Source organism: Rhineura floridana, chromosome 2, assembly GCF_030035675.1.
Source record: "Rhineura floridana isolate rRhiFlo1 chromosome 2, rRhiFlo1.hap2, whole genome shotgun sequence".
Classification (NCBI taxonomy): domain Eukaryota; kingdom Metazoa; phylum Chordata; class Lepidosauria; order Squamata; family Rhineuridae; genus Rhineura; species Rhineura floridana.
Window position 1 is genome coordinate 219,722,052 of NC_084481.1, and position 20,365 is coordinate 219,742,416.

Sequence of the window (20,365 nt, forward strand, 5' to 3'; positions counted from 1 at the left end):
AATATGCCCCCATTAGGCACATAGGAAGCTGCCTTATATCAAGTCAGTCTGTTGGTCCATCTAGCTCAGGCTGTATGCACACTGGTCACTTCAAAAGCAACAAAATATTTCCATTGGGCACACCTGGAGTAGCAATGGGTTGATCTACCAGTCAGTTGCAAAATCTGGCTGAAGCCAAATTTTTTAAAAATATGCACTTGAGCTGATTCAACCGGGTTTTAGAGTAAAAGGGCAGAGTTTGACTAGCGCCGTCTGTCCCTGTTTTCAGAAAACTGATGTGGAGATGCACAAGAACTTGCATAACAATCAGTGTCCCTCTACCCTCAATGTTGTCCACAATGACTAGCAGTAATTCTCCAGAGTTTTAGTCTTACCTGGAGATATTGGGGATTGAACCTGGAACCTTCTGCATGCGAAGCAGATGCTCTGTCACTGAGTTATGGCTCTTTCCATTGTAATGCAAGTGGCTTCACATTTTACATTGCTGGAAGGTGGAGTCTAGAATTGCACTGATTGTTTTGCAGTCAACACTTAAAGTGATAGAAAGATGAATGTTTCTAAATATTCCATAGGCTTGCATAAGGCAGCAGCTGCAATTGCCAGGAATCACATGTCCCTAATACAGTTTTAAGACCTATTCACATATTTCTAAGGTTTTTGTTTCTAAAGTGTACACTTAAAGGCTTCAATAGCAACTATGTCATACAGATATTTGAACGCAGGTACATTCATACATATCAAATAGACGGGGCTGACTGTATTCAGTGGCAAGCCCAGGGTTCTCTGAGTTTCAAAAATGATGTCAACCCACCTTGTGTGTCTTCATGTCCAGTATCTGAATGAGAGACTGCCTACAAATCCAGTGTGTATTCCTCTGGGCTCACTGAAGGAAGGGCAGGCTATCAGCACTGCAAAAGAGAAGACAATAGTCAGCCCTCTTTCCCAGGATCTGGTGGAAATGGCCTTGCAGTGTAAATTACCCCTTGGGATACTTTGCATGCCTTTGCGAACATAGCATAATGGCATTCTTGGTACAGCAGTTAATGCTGTAGCTGTGACACTCCAATTAGCATGCAGGATAAATGCAAGTGACGTCCTTCCCAGAGGTAGAATGTACTGTTGAGCTAAACACTTGCTCTGAATGGCTTGTGGGAAGAATAGAAAAGTGTGTGGCTCATCACTGTATCAATGTGATTCCCCTCATTTATGTCAATTGAGGGTTCATTTAGTAAAGGAAGTTGTAAAGTTGACATGCGGAAGGTTTGTCAAGACCTTCTGCTTTTTAAAGTACATTTTAGTGTCCTTCAACCAGTGTCCTTCAGATGTTTTAGACTACAACTGCCTCAGGTCTAATGGGAGCTGTACTCCAAAATGGCCATGCTGGCTGGGGCTGATGGGAGATGTAGTCCAAAACAGCCATGCTGGCGGGAGTTCTAGTCTAAAACAATTGGAGGGCATCAGGTTGGGGAAGGCTGGACTCCAGGATTTCCAAGCCTTACCCAGAGGTGCTGGAGATATGTATCCTTTTGCATGCAAAGCATGTGCTCTACCATTGAGCTACAGGCCTTCCTGCACGAATGAAGTCCCCTTTTATAGAGTCATAAACATGTGGCTGGCTTACGTTCTTTCACTACGATTGGCTCCAATCAGCAAGAAAGGACAAGGGACCATGTAAGAAGATTATTCTCAGTGGCTAACACATTCCTCTGATTGGCTCATAGGACGCTGGAGACATAGCGACCCTACTGGGACCCTGTTCCTAAAAAAGTAAGGGGTCTAAGACCCCTGAGACCCTGGAACTCTACACCCTTGTTGATCACACAACGACCAGTGAATGGTACCCACAGTTACTGCATATTTGGGTTACTGTGATGGCTTGAGAGGATACTGCCATGTTCACAGAAAGCACACCTACCACATATACAGCCCCATGTGGAAGCATCACTAGTGTCTCTTCATGTTTCCAAAGCTCTCACATAGGGACTGCTGGGAAGTGTAAATTGGCCTTCAGTCTCTTTCTCTGGGCTTAAACATCTCCAAAACAATCTGGCCAGTTTGTTCCCGGCTGCTAAGCACCCATGAAAGAAATATAAAGAAAAAAGAGGAGGGAGAGTGGAGCAATTAAGATATTTGAATACCATCTGGGGTAGAATTTGTGGTGTGAGTTACAGCATTCAAAATAAACCAGCTGAATATCCCTCTCCTCACCTCAGAAGGGAGCAGTTTTAAAACAGGAAACCTTGAGACTCTTATTTAAAATTCTGTCGGAGCATTTTACTGAAATGCAAATTTAGAGGGCAGCCTTTGAAAACACAGCAGGCTGCTTTAAACATGGCAAGGGCTTTATGATTATTTTTTCTTAATGCACGAGTTATAAATGACAGTACTGTGATCAAAGATAAAGTAGTATAAATGGGTTTTGCATGAAAACGTTGCTGCCCCATTTCTCCACAAAACAACGAGGAGTGGGGGTGGAATCAGCGCTGTCAAAAGTTACAGTAAGTCAAGGAATGGGGAGGGGAAAAATAATGCAAAGATTACTTAAAACCAGCAATAAATGTACAAATTAAAAGTCATAAAATTACTGACTAGTTTGGGTGCATAGTTTATAGAACACGTGAAATGCTGAAATTGAATCAAATTAAAAGGGGAAAACATTTTGCAAATGCAAAGTAAAATATCTGTTTAATTAGATCATAAAGAAAAGAGATTAAAAGTAATATTTTGTAAGATCGTAATTACTGTTTTTCAAGGTAGTCTGGTTTCTGTGTTTTGCTTTACATTTCAATGCGATAACTGATCTCTTTGGGGTTCTGGGCTTTCTTTGTGTCTTTAATTACTTTAAAACCGCAGCCATTGCCTTTATTTTGTTTTCCTTCCCCTAAATAAACTTTACAATGGCTTGGTGAAATTCCCTGTCTGTTTGGGGGACAACCCAGAAAGATTAGCTCCCCCCATCCACCCCCAGCACAGCTTGAGGTTACAAGCCAAGTCATCAGAAGGGGGGCTCTGACAGCAAGATAAGAGGAAAGGATGTTATAGCAATCAAGTTACTGACAGGCATCTGAGATGTAAAGATACCAGATTGCACTCATTTCCTGCTTCCAGCACAGTTCACATTCCAGTAGCTGGGCTCTTTTTTATTTTTTAATAGTCATCACATATAACTTCAAAACTTTACAGGAGACCACCAAAGTACATGAAAGCGTTTGAGAGACTTTTGAGTAACTTAAACACATTTCAACAGCATTGGATTGCCAGATTGACATTTAAACAAAAAACAAAATTCACTTCATAGCAGAGCTGTGGGAGGTGAAATTTGGCTGGGCTAATTTCTGAAATGATGCACACTCCACTTATTGGCCAGAGGAACTAGTCAGTTGCAACCCTTCTGTCTAAACCAGACCACCAGCAAGGGAAGATCAAGCTGGCCCCCAGGTGGCTATAAATTCCTGCTCACAACGTATCGCTTTCTTCTGGATGTGTCAAACTGATCTCCCTCCTGCTTTTTCCTTCCACTCCCCTTTGCCTGGTGTGTCTTGTCTTTTTACTTTGTAAGCCTGAGGCCACGGCCTCCCTCCCTCTCTCTCAATTGATTTTGAACCATTTTGGGAGGCAAGATTTGTCTGAAAAATGGAATAAAAATATAATATAAACAAAGACTGAGTCAGCCCATTGATCTAGCTTCCCCCAACTTGGCGCTCACCATATGTTTTGGACTACAGCTCTCTTCATCCCTAACCATTCGCCATGCTGGCTGGGGCTGATAGAAATTCAATATAGAAATCCAACAATATCTGGAGGGCACCAGGTTGGGAAAGGCTACATTAGGTAGAGGAAAATTAAATATTATGGTCGTGTTTTATAATCTGTACTGCTAGATGTTGCTGTGGGAGAGAGAATGAGGATTATGGCAGATAAGGCTATCAGAGGCTACTATCCATGATTACCATGTTTTGCTCTCCTCTGTTGGAGGCAGTATGCCTCCGAATGCCAGTTGCTGGGAATCACAAGACGGGAGAGTGCTGTTGCACTCAGGTCCTGAATGCAGGCTTCCCATGGGCATCTGGTTGACCACTGTGAGAACAGTATGTTGGACAAGATGGGTCTTTCACCTCATCCAGTAGGAGAGCTGCTGCCAGTCAGAGTAGACAGTTCTGGGCTAGATGCCCTGGTATAAGGCAACATCCTATGGGATCTGGGTCTTGTCCTTCCAAAGTGAATGCTTTTGCTGCAGGTTCTTACCTCTTCATCTCTGCCCATCTATTGCGTCTAGTCACCCTATTTCTAGGGTGACGCTTTTCAACTGTTAGATATCTTTGACTCAGTTTATTTCTGAATGAAAACTAGACACACTGTTTTGTTGAGACTCATACTGTTATTTAAATATTTTCTTTATCAGCTCACTAAACAAGAGAGGGTGTAATAAGAACATAGGAAGAGTCCTGCTGGACCAGAGCAGCTGGTCCATGTAGTCCAGCATCAAGTTTCTACAATGGTCAACAAGATATCTATGTAAAGCCCTAAGCAGGACATGAATTCCATAGCTGTTTCCTGCTGTTTGCCTCCAAAACAGATGGAATTCAGTGGCATATTATCTCTGATACTGGAGGTAATACTTAGCCATTGTGATTAGTAGCCATGGATAGCCTCATGCTTCTTGAATATGTCTGATCCTTTTAAAGCTGACCAAGATGCATCTCCCTGCATCTCTTAGCAAATTCCATACTGTCACTATGTGCTGGGTGAAGAAGCACATCTTTTGCATATGGTGGATAACCTCCTTGAAGCTGGCAGCAACACTGTCAATACTTCTGGACAACCCTGGGGTTCCTTGCAAACTAGTTGGGGATTCCTCAATGAGAAGACCAGTAATGGTTGAGAAGCTTGTCCATCACTAAAAATCTTCCCCTACAACACACAGCCACAAAAGATTTTTGGAGGTTTTACAGGTACAGTTGGTGAATGTAGGGCAATGATGAGGCCCTACAGACTTGGGCTGTGGTCCACAAGAACTGGCTCTGTGTGCTAGAATATGCGCAGGGCTCCCATGGCAGACATACAGGGCCTCCAGGGGAGATAATGTGTAAACTAGGGGTGGGGCACCTATGGCCCTCCAGCTGTTGCTGGAGTACAACTCCCATAATCTCTGACCATTCGCTATGCTTTTAGGGACTGATGGGAGTTGGAGTCCAACAATATCGGGAGGACTACAACTGGGCTAAAGATTTTCCTGAAAGCAGAATATTTGAATTCCACTGCAATAGAAGGAAGTAACATTGATTTTTTTAAAAAAAGTAGGTTTCAAATCTTTTATATGAACCTTTGTGCCTTTTTTATTTCCTTGCTCTGCCTTTACTGGATCTTTCTAAAGGAGTGAGTGGCATGAATTTACAGCATCGTTTCCTTTTAGATACATAACTCATATTCTTGCTCTCTTGGGAAAATTGGCAAATGCCTTTTGATGCCACTTGTGTGATGCATTTGGTAATCTTTTTTAAAAAGCAAACCATTAATCCTCCTCTTTCCCTGATTGCCTTGAATTGCCTCTGGTTTTGCTGATCGCTGTGCTCTGTTTTCTGTCAAGGAATAGATAGCGGGAAGCAGGCCTCTCTCTTTAAAGTGTTTATCAATAGAGTGGATGATCGTGGAAACTTCTGCATGTCATGTTAGGTAAAAACTAATTTGTAAGCAGCATGGCATGAAACTGAGAAGACAATTAAGTTCAAAAAGTAATTAACATTGATCTTTTCTGCAAAGAAAAGAATTTATAATACGTACACACACTCTGATATATCTGTGCATATATAAGAAAGCAATTTTGAAAGTGGGGAGAGCATAATTTTGGTTTCTTTGATATTCAACAAACATTATTTTAAAATTAGACGAGTGCACCTAGGCATTGACAATATCCACAAGCTCTGCATCAGAGAAAGTTAGTTGCTCTTTTAAGCCCATAGAAATCAGTAGGATTTAAATTAGCGGCCACCAACTTTTTTTCATTGATTTATCTAGGACTTAAAACATGATTTATACAGGTGGAATTCCTGTAGCTGATCAGAAATCATCTGTGTGCTCCCATGTTGTAATGATTTCTCACTTGTTTGGATAAATGTGGGCTCTTGATGTTGTTGCACATTTATTTACCCTCACATTTTCACTGCGTTTTATCTACCAATAGTTTTTTTTTTAATGGAGTTGCTTCTTTGGGCACATTCGTGCTGTGTACAAAGTCTCACTGCATCATGAGTACTCCCCTTCAGCAGAGATCACTCACAGCTATGACTAGTAGGCTTACGAATTAATAGGGATGGAAAGATCTCTAAATTTCAGTTCTCTCAGTTTCTCATTCTTTCAATATTAAATTCAGTTCTCCACATTTCTGCAGCAATTTGAGGTGTTTTTTTTTTAAAAAAAATCCTCATGAAAATTCAGGAGCATTTTAGTGCAAATTTCTCCTACTAAATAATTTGTGTATGTAGTTTTGGCTAATGTACACATTTTTACAAGCAATTTATCCTAATATAACACATTTGTATATTATTTTAAGTAAAATATTGATTTTTTATGCACGCTTTCCCCTAATATATGCATTTTTGTAAATAGTGGTGGGTTGAAGAACTGCATTGCAAAATTTGGATTAGTGTGAATTTCGAAGGATGGCTTTGTTTTGGTTATCATATTGTTTTGGAAGCTGCAAATTTACTTTACTTGTGAACTGAATCAAATTTCTCCCCCATCCCTACGAATGAGCAAAGAAGGATATGCACCTTGACTTGCTATTCGCTTTATTTGTACCTACCGTACTATGGGAAATTTGGAGGCAGGAGATTAGAGGCTTCAGCTAACAGTGAAGCTATATAGGTTGAGAGGTCTATGCAGCCTACCAAGCCAAGTCTAGCCCACCTGCCATTTTTGTTGCCTTCTAAGTCACTCTGTTTTTGGAGTCCTGGGGGTCTAACAAAGCTTGGAGGTTTCTCAGGCTGTCTCTGTTGTGCTGCCATATGTCGCTGTAAGTCACAAGTTGTGCAGGTCTGTTTTTAGAGCTGGACTTGCTCACACCAAAGAAGGGGCTGATACCTATAAGACTTGTACAACAGCAATTTCTTAATCTCTGTATTACTAATTTCAGTAGTAACTTTAACATATAAGGGACTTAGCCACTTTTTAAACTCATTCTTGCAGGCCTTTGATGTTTGAGAGATTAGGGCCTACTCTGTTTGTGATTGTATATTGTTTTAATTTGTTTTAAACTGTTTTTAATGTTGTATTTTACTTTGTTGTGACCTGCCCTGGGACCTTCTGGTGAAGGGTGGGTAATAAATCTACTATTACTACTACTGCTACTACTGCTGCTAGTACTACACCACTACTGATTATGATGATGGTGGTAATAACAATAGTGTAAGAATGGTCAAAATTGTTTCCCTTTCTACTACTGTTGGGGAAATAACTCAAGAAGGATGACTTGTCAGTGCCCTTCCACATAAAGACATGGTTGAGAGAGTGAGCAAACTGGCACAGTGTAAGTATTTTAGAATGCCTACTTGTGAAACCTTACACTTTGGAGAAGTCTGGCTATAATCGGTGGTGCTAAACATGTGTTTGTGAGATTTACCCATTTGCCATTTCTCCTAACTCATTCACCTACTTGGTGGTCCACATGGCTCCTTTAAGGCCTTTTGGTGTATATATGCATATCAGAATTGTAAAGCAATCTTTCTTTGGTAATCAGTTGCCTTGCTTTTTCAGTGGTTAATGATTTGATTGTGTTCAGACTCCTGTCTGAAACCTTAGAGAGCCACTGCCAGCCAGTGTTGACAATCCTAGACTAGATGGATCAGTGGTATAATGCAGTTTCCTAGGTTTCATCTCATGGTTGTTTCACCTGGGCTCCTTAATAACCCCATCGACCACATCCCTGCCTTGATCCTTCATTCTCCCCCTTCACACACCCCAGTTCAAGAGCGAAGGCAGCAGTGGACATGGTGGGAAACCCACCATCAGTGGAGACTGATGGCTCCAATGCCAGTGGGGCTCCAGGTTTTAAGGCTGAACTTTCAAGGAGCTGTCTGAGGTGCTGAAACCTACTCCCCAAACAGGATCAGCACTTTGGACAGCTCCTTGAAGTTTGGGGCTGAAACCTGGAGTGGATTCACTGCCCCACTGACATCAGAGCCATCACTTTCCACTGCCAGGGTCACTGTAAGGCCACCTGTTTGTCCGGAGGCTCTATCACCAGGGTTGACCTTGGGAAGAATGGTCTACTCAGGAGTAGCCCAGAGATCCTGCTGCAAACTATTACCCAGTGGATTAACAGGGAGAGGGAAAGCTGACAGTGAGGATATATCGCAGTCTCCTATGCTGTGTGGGGCTGATGGGAGTTGTAATCCAAAACCTCTGGAGGTCACCAGGTTGGGGAAGGCGGTTCTAGAAGTTTGCTGGATTGACAGCTTCCAACTGAGCTATTTCATGTCCAGCTGACTTGCTCCAACAGTATTTGGCTTCAGCTCTGACTGCATCTTCTACACTAGGTGCTGGTCATGGACCGGCTTAGCCATCCATGTTGTAATTTAAAACTGACTGAAACAACAGTTCTCTCTGAGATGTAGCACATTTTTGCAGATCAATCATATGGATGATTGATTCCCTTTTCTCTTTTTGCACTGACACAAAAGGGAAGAACTGTAGTTCAGTGGTAGATTTATAGATGTATAGGAAGGGGACATCTATCTGCAGTTCAGATGGGCATGTATTGAATCATATTGGTCAGGTGTGCATTGGAGCGCATTTCAACTTGCGTTCATGATGAGCTCCAGATTTGCAATAGTGTGGAAATGCTATTAGATGACGTTAAAGCCGCAGACCAGAATTACAGTGCAAAAGCAGATTGTCCCTGGCCTTTGTAATATACTATACATAGCAGTCAAAATGTCCCTATATGCCTTGCAGCCTCTTTCATTACTCATGAGTAAGTCCCACTAAGTTCAGTGAGGTTTACTCTTGAACCAGCGTGCATAATGTTTCAATCCTGCAGCCTGAGCCTAGGAATGCTTACTCATAAGAACATAAGAAGAGTCTGCAGGATCAACCCATTGGCCCATTTAGTCCAGCATGCTGTTCTCACAGTGGCCAAGCAGATGCCCATGGGAAGCCTGCAAGCAGGACCGCAGCACAACACCACTCTCCCCAACAACGGTGGTTGTGATTCTGAACAGCTGGCATTCAGAGGCATTTACTGCCTCTGATGGTGGAAGTAGAACTTAGCCATTGTGGCTAGTAGCTATTGACAGCCTTGTCCTCCATGGATTTGTCTAATTCTCTTTTAGAACCTTCCAAGTTGGTAGTCATTGCTACTTCTTGTGGGAGTGAATCCCACAGCTTAACTATGCATTTGTGTGAAGAAGTCTTTTGTTTTTTTCTGCCCCCTGAACCTTTCTATATTCAACTTCATTGGATGTCTACGCGTTGTAGTGTCTCAGACGGATGGGACAGTACAACAGTGGGACTCTACAACAGTATGTGACCAGTGGGATTTACTCCCAAGAAAATGTACATGGGATTGCAGCCTTACAGTGCTATGTATGTTTACTCAGGAGTAAATCCCATTGAGTTTCAGTCAGTGGGAGTCATGCTCAAGTTATTATGTGGTTTTTAAAAAAGTAGTTTTTAAATGACTGAGCTGTCAGTCACAGTACATTGGATCTCAAGCCTCCGTCTGTCTTTCCCTTTTGTCTGGGAGGTAGCCTTTTCAGGCAGCTTTTTAACCACCTATTCTTTTTGCTTATAGCACCTTTGGTAGCATTTGGTTGCAAACTTCAGTGCCTTCCTTGTGTCATCCCTGAGGGTGTAACATCCATACAAGGCTTTATATGGAAAGAGAGCTGTTAAAGTGAAGATTCACTGGGGGTGTGAAGATTAAGTGCAGAAGGTGGGGCAGGAATTGTCACAGGATAATAAAATCCCTTTAACAGGGCTGTCTTAACGTTTTAAGTAACATTTAATGTTTCTAACAGTAACTTGTGTTTCCTTCACACCCATCCATTAGCCAGGTGTTTTTCTTGCACCAAGTGGAAAAATAAAAGTAATCGTGTCACACAGCTGGGGCCTCCATAGGGTGGGGGAATAGATGGGGAATGGGTCCCTGCTACAAAGAGGTCATTATTCTTACTTTCTTATTTCTTATTTACAGAAACCAGCTGAAGTTGTTTTAAGGGTCTCTTTTAACTTCTTGAGAAAGTTGTGCCCTTTGAAAATGAGGTCTTAGGGTTTTTTTGTTTTTGTTTTTAAAGCAACCAATGGGGGAACATGACAGAGGTGTACAAAATTATATGTGGTGTGGAAGAAAGCGGATGTATAAAAGTTTTTCTCCCTCTCTCATAACACTTGAACTCATGGACATCCAGTGAAGCTGAATGTTGGAACATTCAGGATAGACAAAAAAAGTCCCTGTTCACACAGTGCATAGTTAAGCTACTGAATTCACTAAGATGTAGTGATGGCCACTAACATGGATGGCTGTTAAAGAGGATTAGATCAATTAATGGAGGATAAGGCTATCAATGGTTTCTAGCCACAATGGCCGTGTGCTTCTGCCAGCAGGTACTGTATGTCCCTGAATACCAGTTTTTGGGGATCATGTGGGGAAAGAACTATTCCACTCATGTCCTACTTGCAGGCTTTCCAAGGACATCTGGTTGGCCACTATGAGAACAAGATGCTGGACCAGATGGACCTTTGGACTGATCCAGCAGGACTGGTCTGATGTTTTTATTTCTTTTTCTTAATGAAGGAGATAATCTAAGCATTTTTCTCTATGGTCTCTTTGTGAATTCACGCTTACAGCCTTTATGCCCCCACGTATGAATGTCCAGAAGCATCTTGTTAGCCACATTTGGAAACAGGATGCTGGGCTGGAGATTGCGGATAGTTAACTTTGGTTTTGGTCAGAGCTTGGGAAAGTTACTTTTTTTGAACTACAACTCCCATCAGCCCAATCCATGCTGGCTGGGGCTGATGGGAGTTGTAGTTCAAAAATAACTTTTCCAAGCTCTGGTTTTGGTACCACTCTGGAATTGTTGCTGAACGTAGATCTTACAGATGTGGTAACCCTATATCTGGCTGCTCCGAGGGTCTTATAGAACCGAATGCTCCTCCATGTATTGCCTAATCTGAAGTTTAGTTCACCGTGTTGCTACATCAGACTGCACTTTTTTAAAAAAAGGCCTCACCAAAAATTGTTAAGTGTTTAAGTGCACATTTCCCCTATTGTACACATTTTTATATGCCATTTTCTCTAATATGCACATTCTTTTTTGCAAGCAGTTCTTGCTAATAACATTTTTGCCTACGTCATTTTCACTAATTTTTATGCACACTTTCCCCTAACATACACATTTTTGGGATTGGAGAAGTGTATCACAAAATTCAGAGAAGTGTGAATTTCAAAGGATAGGTGTGTTTTGGTTTGCATATTGCTCCAGGAAATGCAGATTAGGTGGACTTGCATTAACATGCAAACTGAACTGAATTTCTCCCTCATCCCTACCGAGTAGCTCTTAGTCCCATGGCTGATGGCAGAGGCCACAGTGATCTGCTCTCCATTTTCCAGGCAACTGGCAGTTTAAGCTGAGCATTCTTTCTGTCAAGGATAGGGACAGTATCCTGCAGGTCTTTACAGCTGCTCTTTCTTTGGCTGAACGTAGGAATATAGGAAGTTGCCTTAAACTGAGTCAGACCACTGGACCATCTAGCTCAGTATTGTGTACCTTGACTGGCAGCAGTTTTCCAGGGTTTCAGGCGGGCATTTCCAACCCTGCATGACAGTGCTGAGGGTTGAACCTGGGGCTGTCTGCATGCAAGGCAGATGTTCTACCACTGAGCTATGGCTCTTCCCCACAGGGCTTATTAGCATTTTGTGATATGTGCATTTATTTACGTACAGGTTGAGCACAGGTGAGAGGCACAGCTTAAATGCTCCAACAGGCAGCCAGTGCCCACTGTTACCACATTGGATTGTTAGAGACATATCCACACTCTTAAGATGCTTAGAGAGCCCAAACTCAGCTTTCTCTGCCTTTGCATTTTGGTCTCTGTCTCAAAACTGCAGTTTTCTTTACAAAACCTAGGTTAACTCATCCTTAAGTGGGGTTGGGGTGTGTGTGTGTGGGAGAAGGCATGGCCTTTTGCCAAAATGGCTCTCACCTTCTAGAAAAGCCCCCGGCTGCTTCCTAGCCCAGGGATGGGGAATTTATGGCCCACCAGATGTGTAAACTCCAAATCCCATCAGCCCCAGGCAGCATGACCAATGATCAGGGATGATAGGAGTTGTAGTCCAACATTAGCTGAAGGGCGACAGGTTCCCAATACCTTTCCTAGTCATTGTGGGTTATTTACTTATAATTTCCCTATCAAAGGGGATCCTTGACACCCTTGACATGGCTGCTCAGCTTTATTAACTCCTGTCCAATCTTGCAGCAATACTTCCAGGAGGGAGGAGTATGGAGAGAGACAGGAATGCCGTCAGTCCAGGGACTCACTGTATCTATCAAATGGTCTAATGGAAGAGAGCTCCTCCTGTTGTAACTTAACGTACCATCTGTGTGCTCATGTGCATTTTTTTTGCTATATTGCAGAAGGGACTGGGCCATACTTGCTAGCGTGGGTATGCTGGCACAGTTTGCACCTGCTACATTTCTGAGCAGACTGTTTTTGGCATAAGAAACATAAGATGTGCACTCCCTCCCCAAGCAGGAATAATGATAGGCATCTCAAATATCGTAGAGAAGCAGATGCAAATTCTGTATGTGTCTGTTGCGTGATCAAGCTGGCTCTTGCTTAATTTTATGTGGACCAGTTAGTCTCAATCCAGTTCTTGGTGCACCTGTTGTTTGTGTGGCTAGTGGCCCTGGGTGGGGATTCCCATTTACATGGGATGCATGCACTGAGTGAGTGGTATGATGTGCATAGATATTGATCAGTACATGCCACAAGGGCCCCTAATGACACATGTACCTGACATCTGGAATTGCCTTCCTCTCTAGGATTACATGAGTTAGAACCTCTTCCAGATGTAGGATGGTTTTAAAAGAGGACTAGACAAATTCATGGGGGATAAGTCTGTCAGTAGCTACTAGCCATGATGGGTATGCTTTGCTTTCACTGTCAGAGGCTGTGTGCTTCTGAATACCAGTTGCTGGAAGCTGCAGGAGGGGAGAGTGCTGCTGTGCTGAAGTCTGGCTTGCGGCCTCCTAGGGGCATATGGTTGGCTACTGTGAGAACAGTGTGCTGGACAAGATGGGCCAGATCCACCAGATGTTGCTATATTGGCTCACGCCTATGGAGGCTGCCAGAAACCTCTGTGAGGCATCCACAGGTGACTGACAAGACTTCTGCTTGGTGGCACTAGCTTGGAAGTGTGTACATTCTGCACTTCCAATATAGGCCATGTCTGTAAGGTAAGAGAAACATGTACAACTCCCACTGGGGGAAAGAGCTGTAGCTCACTAGTAGAGCATCTGCTTTGCATGCAGAAGGTTCCATGTTCAATCCCCAGCACCTTCAGGTAGGGATAGGAGAGTTCCCTGCCTGAAATCCTGGAGAGCGACTGTCAGTCTGTGTAGGCAGTACTGAACTAGATGGGCCAGTGGACTGACTCAGTATAAGGCAACCTCCTATGTTCTTTTTTACCAGTTACTGTAAGCCACAGGAGAGAGGGTTCTTCCACTCAGAACCTGCTTGTGGGCTTCCCATAGGCATCTGGTTGGCCACTTTCAGCAGAATAAACACTGACAGGAGAAAAGAAACAAACAAGATCCAGCCCTTTGGTTCCCATACTTTCCCCCCCCATGGACCCCTTGAAAATTGCCAAGAATCTTGACCAATGGATTTTTTCGGCTTGTAGCAATTGCAATGCACTGTGCTAGACTGGTAAAGGCATGGCTGTTCAAAAAGGCCTTCAGATGAGAACATAAGAAAAGCCTGCTGGATCTAGCTGGTGGCCAACCAGATGCCTATGGGAAGCCCATTAGCAGGACCTGAGCGCACTCTCCCCTCCTGCGGTTTCCAGAAATTAGTATTCAGAAACATACTGCCTCTGAATGTGGAGACAGAGCATAATCATCAAGGCTAATAGTCACAATCATTTCCAATCTGCCGCTTTTCTGTGCTAGAATTATTAGTGTCCTGTTCTGGTTCCATTGGTTTTTATGATGGGGTTTAGTTTGGGGATTGTTTCATACAGGAATACCCCGCATTAACGTACGCAATGAGTCCAGAGCGAGTATGTAAACCGAAAATGTACTTAAAGTGAAGCACTACCTTTTTTCACTTATTGATGCATATACTGCACTGCAGTCGTCATATATGGGCATAACTGATGTAAATAACGCATTTATAACTAAAATAAACACAGTAGGCCTTATTTTAAGAAAAAGTTTGTAGTTGAAAACTGATCGGGCAGTGGCGTCATGCCGTTAAGTGTCCGTTGTTGCGAAGCGAGCGTACGTAAACGGGAATGGTGCTACTGAAAATATGTCTGTACTCGCGAGTGTCCGCAAAGTGAAGGTCCATATAACGGGGTATTCCTGTATTTTGATGTATTACAGTATTTTAGTATTGTGACATTAGCTTCCTTCATTGGAAAGCAGGTGGCATAGGAGTTTTAAAAACAGGTAAACGAGAAACTCTGGGCCAAATTAGAAATAACACCATGGTTGGATCTCTGATGTGATTTTTGAAAAAATGTTCAAAGCATTTGGGGAAGGGTTGATTGACTCTAGGCTGTGGCATTATGGGAAGTTTTTTGTTGGTTTAATATAAGACTTTCCTTGCACCTCAGGTGCAGTGGCTTTGATGGAGTTGGATCACACATTTAGCTACAAGTCATTGAGCTGTTGGTAATCAAATGGCAACAAATCACTGGATGTTTTGTACCTGCATGAATCAGGTCATTGTGGTCTGTGAAAGAACTGAGATGACAGAAAAGCGATGTGCAAGGAATCCTTGGAATAATCACCTCTGGACAGTGGTTGTCTAAAAATGATATAAATGACACAAATTGTGTTATATTACAGCACACTGACAATTCCCCCTTCTTGTAATGGCTGTAGATTCCTGTCCCAGCCCTTTTAAACTAGGACCTGCAGCTGTCATAGTCTAATGGTGCAGTTCCTAGCTGGCAAATGCAGCACTATTGCTTGCATGTGCTCTGTCCTGGTTTTTCAAAGGGTTACAGGAGAGAGCGCAACAGGGAAAAAGAGAGAGGTAGGTAGGCATACAGCTACCATAGCATTGCACAGAAACACAACTCTATGACAACTACCAAGCTGAGCTTAAAGGATTAAAGCAGGCACCTATTTATTTATTTGTTTATTGAATAGGAGGTGCTGTGGCTGTTTTGGTGGTCATAGGAACAGTTGGATGTCAGTTGGGGTCTAAATGCAGTTTGCTACTTCCTTGCTTTCCTGCAGGTAGTTGCTGCCCACCCCAGGCAAGCACATGAATGACAGAATGTATGGGTGTATAACTAATTTCGTTTTTTCAGGTTCAAGAGATAATTACAAGTAGTGTGCTCATTATTTACAGCAAGAATTTATCCATAAGTGAAAGAGTGTGATAAATAATTCGAATTATCAGTGGCAGGGCAATTTAAAAAAGGTATGTATGCTTTAGATGTATGTCCTAATTAAAAGTTGGAAAAGGTGGGTTTTAATGGGATATTCGCTTCCTGGAGAGCATTCACAGCTTGGCATTAAAACAGCATGGCTTTGGGGTTCTGTGTCTGTGTGGTTTGAAAGGGGAGTTAATTTGGGAGGATGCTCTGGAAACAGTCCTAATTCAGATAGGTAATTTGCTTTGTCCGCTTCATTACTAACAAGTGAAATTAAAGCATCCCCTGCACATTTTTGAATTAAACACACAAACCATCAGCTGGATTGTGATCTTTTCATTTAAAACCTTAATTGTCTAAAGAGCTCAGTGTGAGCCCTTGAAGTTGGCTGGGTCTGTTGCAGGGCATTAGTGTTAGCTGCAGATTTACAAGCAGGCTGGATTTAATCTTTTGCTTTAATCCCTGTGATAGTCATATTTGGGAAAGCAAGCCCAGGAGTGGTTTAGGAGATAAGCCTGCTGTGTTTCCGAATGTTGGACTCGGAGGGTTTGAGTGGCACAAGGTTTTGTGGGGAATCTGTTGAACTCTGAAACAAGGCAGGAGAAGCTTGCTCAATGGAAAACTAATAGGGGATGCTTTTAAATCAGTTCCTCTTTCTGTGTATCATAGCACCTCAGAAGGCAGCTGCAGACTTCAGTTGCATTTCTCATCAAAAGCAGTTGTAGCGTAAGCAGGTCTGTGGAGTCGGAGTTGGGAGCAATTTTGGGTGGAGTTGGAGTCAGAGTTGGTAGAAATGTACCGACTCTGATTCCGACTCCGACTCCTTCATAAATGGCAAATGTGTATTAACTAGTAATAACAATTTTACTGTAGTAAAATGGTAGCACAAGGCATTTCATCACCACCACGTGAATCCAGAGCTTGGAAAAGTTACTTTTTTAAACTACAACTCCCATCAGCCCCAGGGATTGGGCTCGTGGGAGTTGTAGTTCAAAAAAGTAACTTCCAAGCTCTGGATTCACGTGGTGGTGATGAAACACCTTGTGCTACCATTTTACTACAGTAAATTTGTTATTACTAGTTAATATACATTTGCCATTTATGAAGGAGTCGGAGTCGGAGTCAGACAGTAGAAAAATAGAGGAGGAGGAGGAGGAGTCGAAGGTCTGGCGTACTGACTCCACAGCCCTGAGTGTAAGGATGTGTTAGCTAAAACATCCAGGTTTCACAAGCAACTAGAAAAATTAGGCTGAAGACAGACAATAGTTTCAAAGAGCATTGAAAGTGGTTTGAGGCAGACCTAACTTTCAATGCGTCATGCTCATTTTGTTTCACTGTTGCCCCTAGTCAAAGAGCTTTTGCAGGGTTTTATTTGGAAACGATATGAAAACCTGCCAAACTTGTTTACCAGAGACGAAAGTGGGAGGGGTGTACTCACTGTGAGTAACTGTCACTCATTTACAGCATGTTTGACTCCCTAAAAGAGTGTATCTGCAGCTCTGCCCCCCCCCCCGCTTAAGAGATGTGCAAATTGTGGATGGTTATCATATCTGCTCTTTCTGATTCATTGCTTTAGGCAAGAAAGAAACAATAACAGTACAAAAAAAGCCATCCATCAGGTCGTGCTATAATCTCTTTTGAATATCTCGAGGTCCAATTTTCATGGCTTGAAGATCATGGTGAGCCTTTTGAAAAACAGTTGTGATATTAGTTGAGGGGCCTGTGCAAGTCCCAAGGTTGTTTCTGAGCATGAAGAAATGGGTATATTGGATACTTTATTTATTTTTTAAATGGAGAGTTAATTAAAAGGTAAGTAGATTACCAGTTATCAAATGTACCATAAGCTCTTCTGTTAGCGTCTGATAATCATTTTCATGCTGGGCATTACAGAGTGAAGCTGCTTATTATAGCTTATTAATCAGACATGGAGAGTCTGCAGGGAACTTAAGTGATGCTTGAGTGTGTGTAGCTTGATACATATACGAGTTGTCATGTAGATCAGTGCTTGCCAAACTGCTGGCAGCTAAATTAAAAAGAAGCATAGTTCACACTTTTACCTAGAAAGTTTTATTGAAAGAGTAAGAATTACCTGCGTGAGTTACTGCTTTGAGCATGCCTGTTCATTTGAACAAAATAAGAGCCCTGCTGTATCAAACCAAATGCCTATCTAGTCCAGCCAACCAAATTCATGTGGAAAACCTGCAAACTTGTCAGGAGTGCAAGGAGGCCAGTCCAGTGTTACTCATGCAGAGGAGCAACAGTCACCTCCTCTGAACATTGGTGATTTTGCCAGACTTTGCTTTGGAAATGGTTGAATACTCTGGTTGCTGCCAGTGCAGAGAAGCAGCAAAATCACTTGCCCCAAACATAGACTGATTGATGCAATGAGCAACCTCTTTTGTGGATTGGTGCTTTTCATAGCGGAACAGGACATGTATGTTTGGGGGGGGCATGACTGAGTGGCAGAATACATGCGTTGAATGCAGAAGGTCCCAGGTTCGCCCCTTGGCATCTCCCATTAAAGGATGAAATCGCATGTGATGGCAAAGAGCTCTGCTGGAGTTTTTGACAGCTGCTGCAAGTCAAGGGTAGAGAATATTGGGCTAGATAGACTAATGATTTGGCTTGGCTGCTTTGGCTTGACTTATGGAGAGGTACTGTAGCTCAGTGGAAGAGCACCTCCTTTGCATGCAGAATGTTGCAAGTTCAGTCCTTGCCATCTCTATTTGAGGATCAGGCATCAGGTGATGTGAAAGGGCATTGTCTCAGACTCTGGAGAGCCACTGCCATTCAAAATGGACATTAACTGGGTTAGATGGCCAGATAGTCTGATCTAGTATAAGGCAGCTTCCTGTGGGTCATATCCAGTGCTAGTCATACTTAAGAGATAGGGATGGACCAATATGTCAGTTTCTATTCTCTCCGTTTCTCATTTTTCCAACTTTAAATTCAATTCTCCACATTTTTGCATCAATTTGTGATTTTTTTAAATCCTCATGAAAATTCGTCAGCATTTTAGTGTGAATTTCTCCTACTGAACACATTTTTCTATGCAATTTTGCCTACAATACAGATTTTGCAAAACAGTTTCCCCTAATATGCATTGTTGTGTGCTATTTTCACTAATATATGTATTTTTATGCACACTTTACCTTGTACACATTTCCTTGCTGGAGAACTGCATTGCAAAATTCAGAGACGTGCAAATTCTGAAGGATGGTTGTGTTTTGGTTCACATAATATTTTGGAAACTGAATTTGGTAGGTTTGCTTTTAAAAGCAACCTCAGTCATATTTCTTCCCCATCCCTGCTCAGATTAGACCAACTGAAGTTAATGGACGTGGCCAACTGAAGTCCATTGATTTAAAAACTTAAGAAAAGCCTGCAGGATGAGGCCAATGGCCCATCTAGTCCATCAGCCTCTTCTCACAGTGGCCAACCAGATGTGCAGGGGGAGTCTGCCAGCAGTATTTGAGCCCCAGAGCACACTCCCCTCTTGAGGTTCCCAGCAACTGGTATTCAGAAACATGCTGCCTTTGACCGTGCAGGCAAAGCATAGACATCATGGCTAGTAGCCCCTGATAGCCTTATCCTCTATATATTTGTCTAATCCTCTTTAGAGCTGCCCAGTGTTGGTGGCCATTGCTGCCTCCTGTGGGAGCAAATTCCATAGTTTAACTATGCACTGCGTGAAGGACTTTCTTTTGTCTGTCCTGAATCTTCCAGTATTCAGCTTCATCGGATATCCACAGGTTCTAGTGTTAAGAAAGACTCTCTCCACTTTCTGCACGCCATGCGTAATTTTATATACTTCTGTTATGTCACCTCTTACTTTTTCTTTAAACTATAGAGCTCCAAATGCTGCAGCCATTCCTCACTGGGTCTACCCTAAGCAGAATTTAGTTGGATACAACTCTTATGTTCTTTATCACTGGTGTATATTGTATCATTGTAGGTCTGTTTTGGCTTTGTTTCCTTTTCCTTACGTATGTCTTTGGCTCATTTTGCTTCTGCTCTCCCTTTTCTTTCAGGACCCACGATTATCAGCTTTAATTTTTGACAAGCTTCAAGTGCCTGAATACTTACAGAAACCCAGGGGTGAAGGGGAGAGCAGGTGTGATATTTGTGCAGCCCACCTGAACCAGCTGAAGCAGGAAGCCCTCCAGGTCATCCACAGCCTCGACCAGATCAGTTGCCAAGAGGCAGCAGACCCCCTGCAAAGTGCTGTGGCTGTAGCTGCTGTGCTGCCAAGGCTGACCTCCCAAAACGTGGTCACTGTGTCTTCGCAGAGGGACTTGTCTCTCGTGGCTGGGCAGGCGGGCAGGCAGGCGGGCAAAACTGCGAGCCTTTTCTCTGGGGCAGAGAAGAAGAAGGGAATTGGGTGGCCGCAAGGTGCAGGAGGGTTCCCAAACTCCAGCGTTCAAGTGACTGTGGCTCCCAGTGGCCTTAGCGGAGCATTGAGCTCAGTGACGATCCAAGCTCAGCAGTACCTTGAGGGGATGTGGAGTATCTCCAGGATGAACAGCTTTCTTCCTCAAGCTTGTCTAGTAAGTAACTGACTATTTGGTCTTTGATATTCCAGAACAGATGTATTTTCTTCCGGCCTGATGGGTTTTAGCAAACTGCTCTGCAGCCTAATTCCAGAGTTCTGACTTGCCACATTTTAACCCTGGACTGCATCCCTCTTGGAATGATGCTAGCAGTCATTCATAGAAGGATGCTTTCTGCCTCCTGTTGTTTTAGAACAGAAGGAAG

The 20,365-nt window shown here is 42.8% G+C and overlaps 1 protein-coding gene across 2 annotated transcripts in view; it reads left to right on the plus strand.

The window, feature by feature from the left end:
* Window positions 1-20,365, plus strand: part of KIF26A (kinesin family member 26A) — a 211,066-nt gene that overhangs the window by 56,540 nt on the left and 134,161 nt on the right. For both annotated transcript variants that reach the window (XM_061612286.1, XM_061612287.1), the window contains exon 3: window positions 19,642-20,157. In XM_061612286.1, coding sequence (XP_061468270.1) covers window positions 19,642-20,157 — 516 coding nt within the window. The remainder of the gene's footprint in view (window positions 1-19,641; window positions 20,158-20,365) is intronic.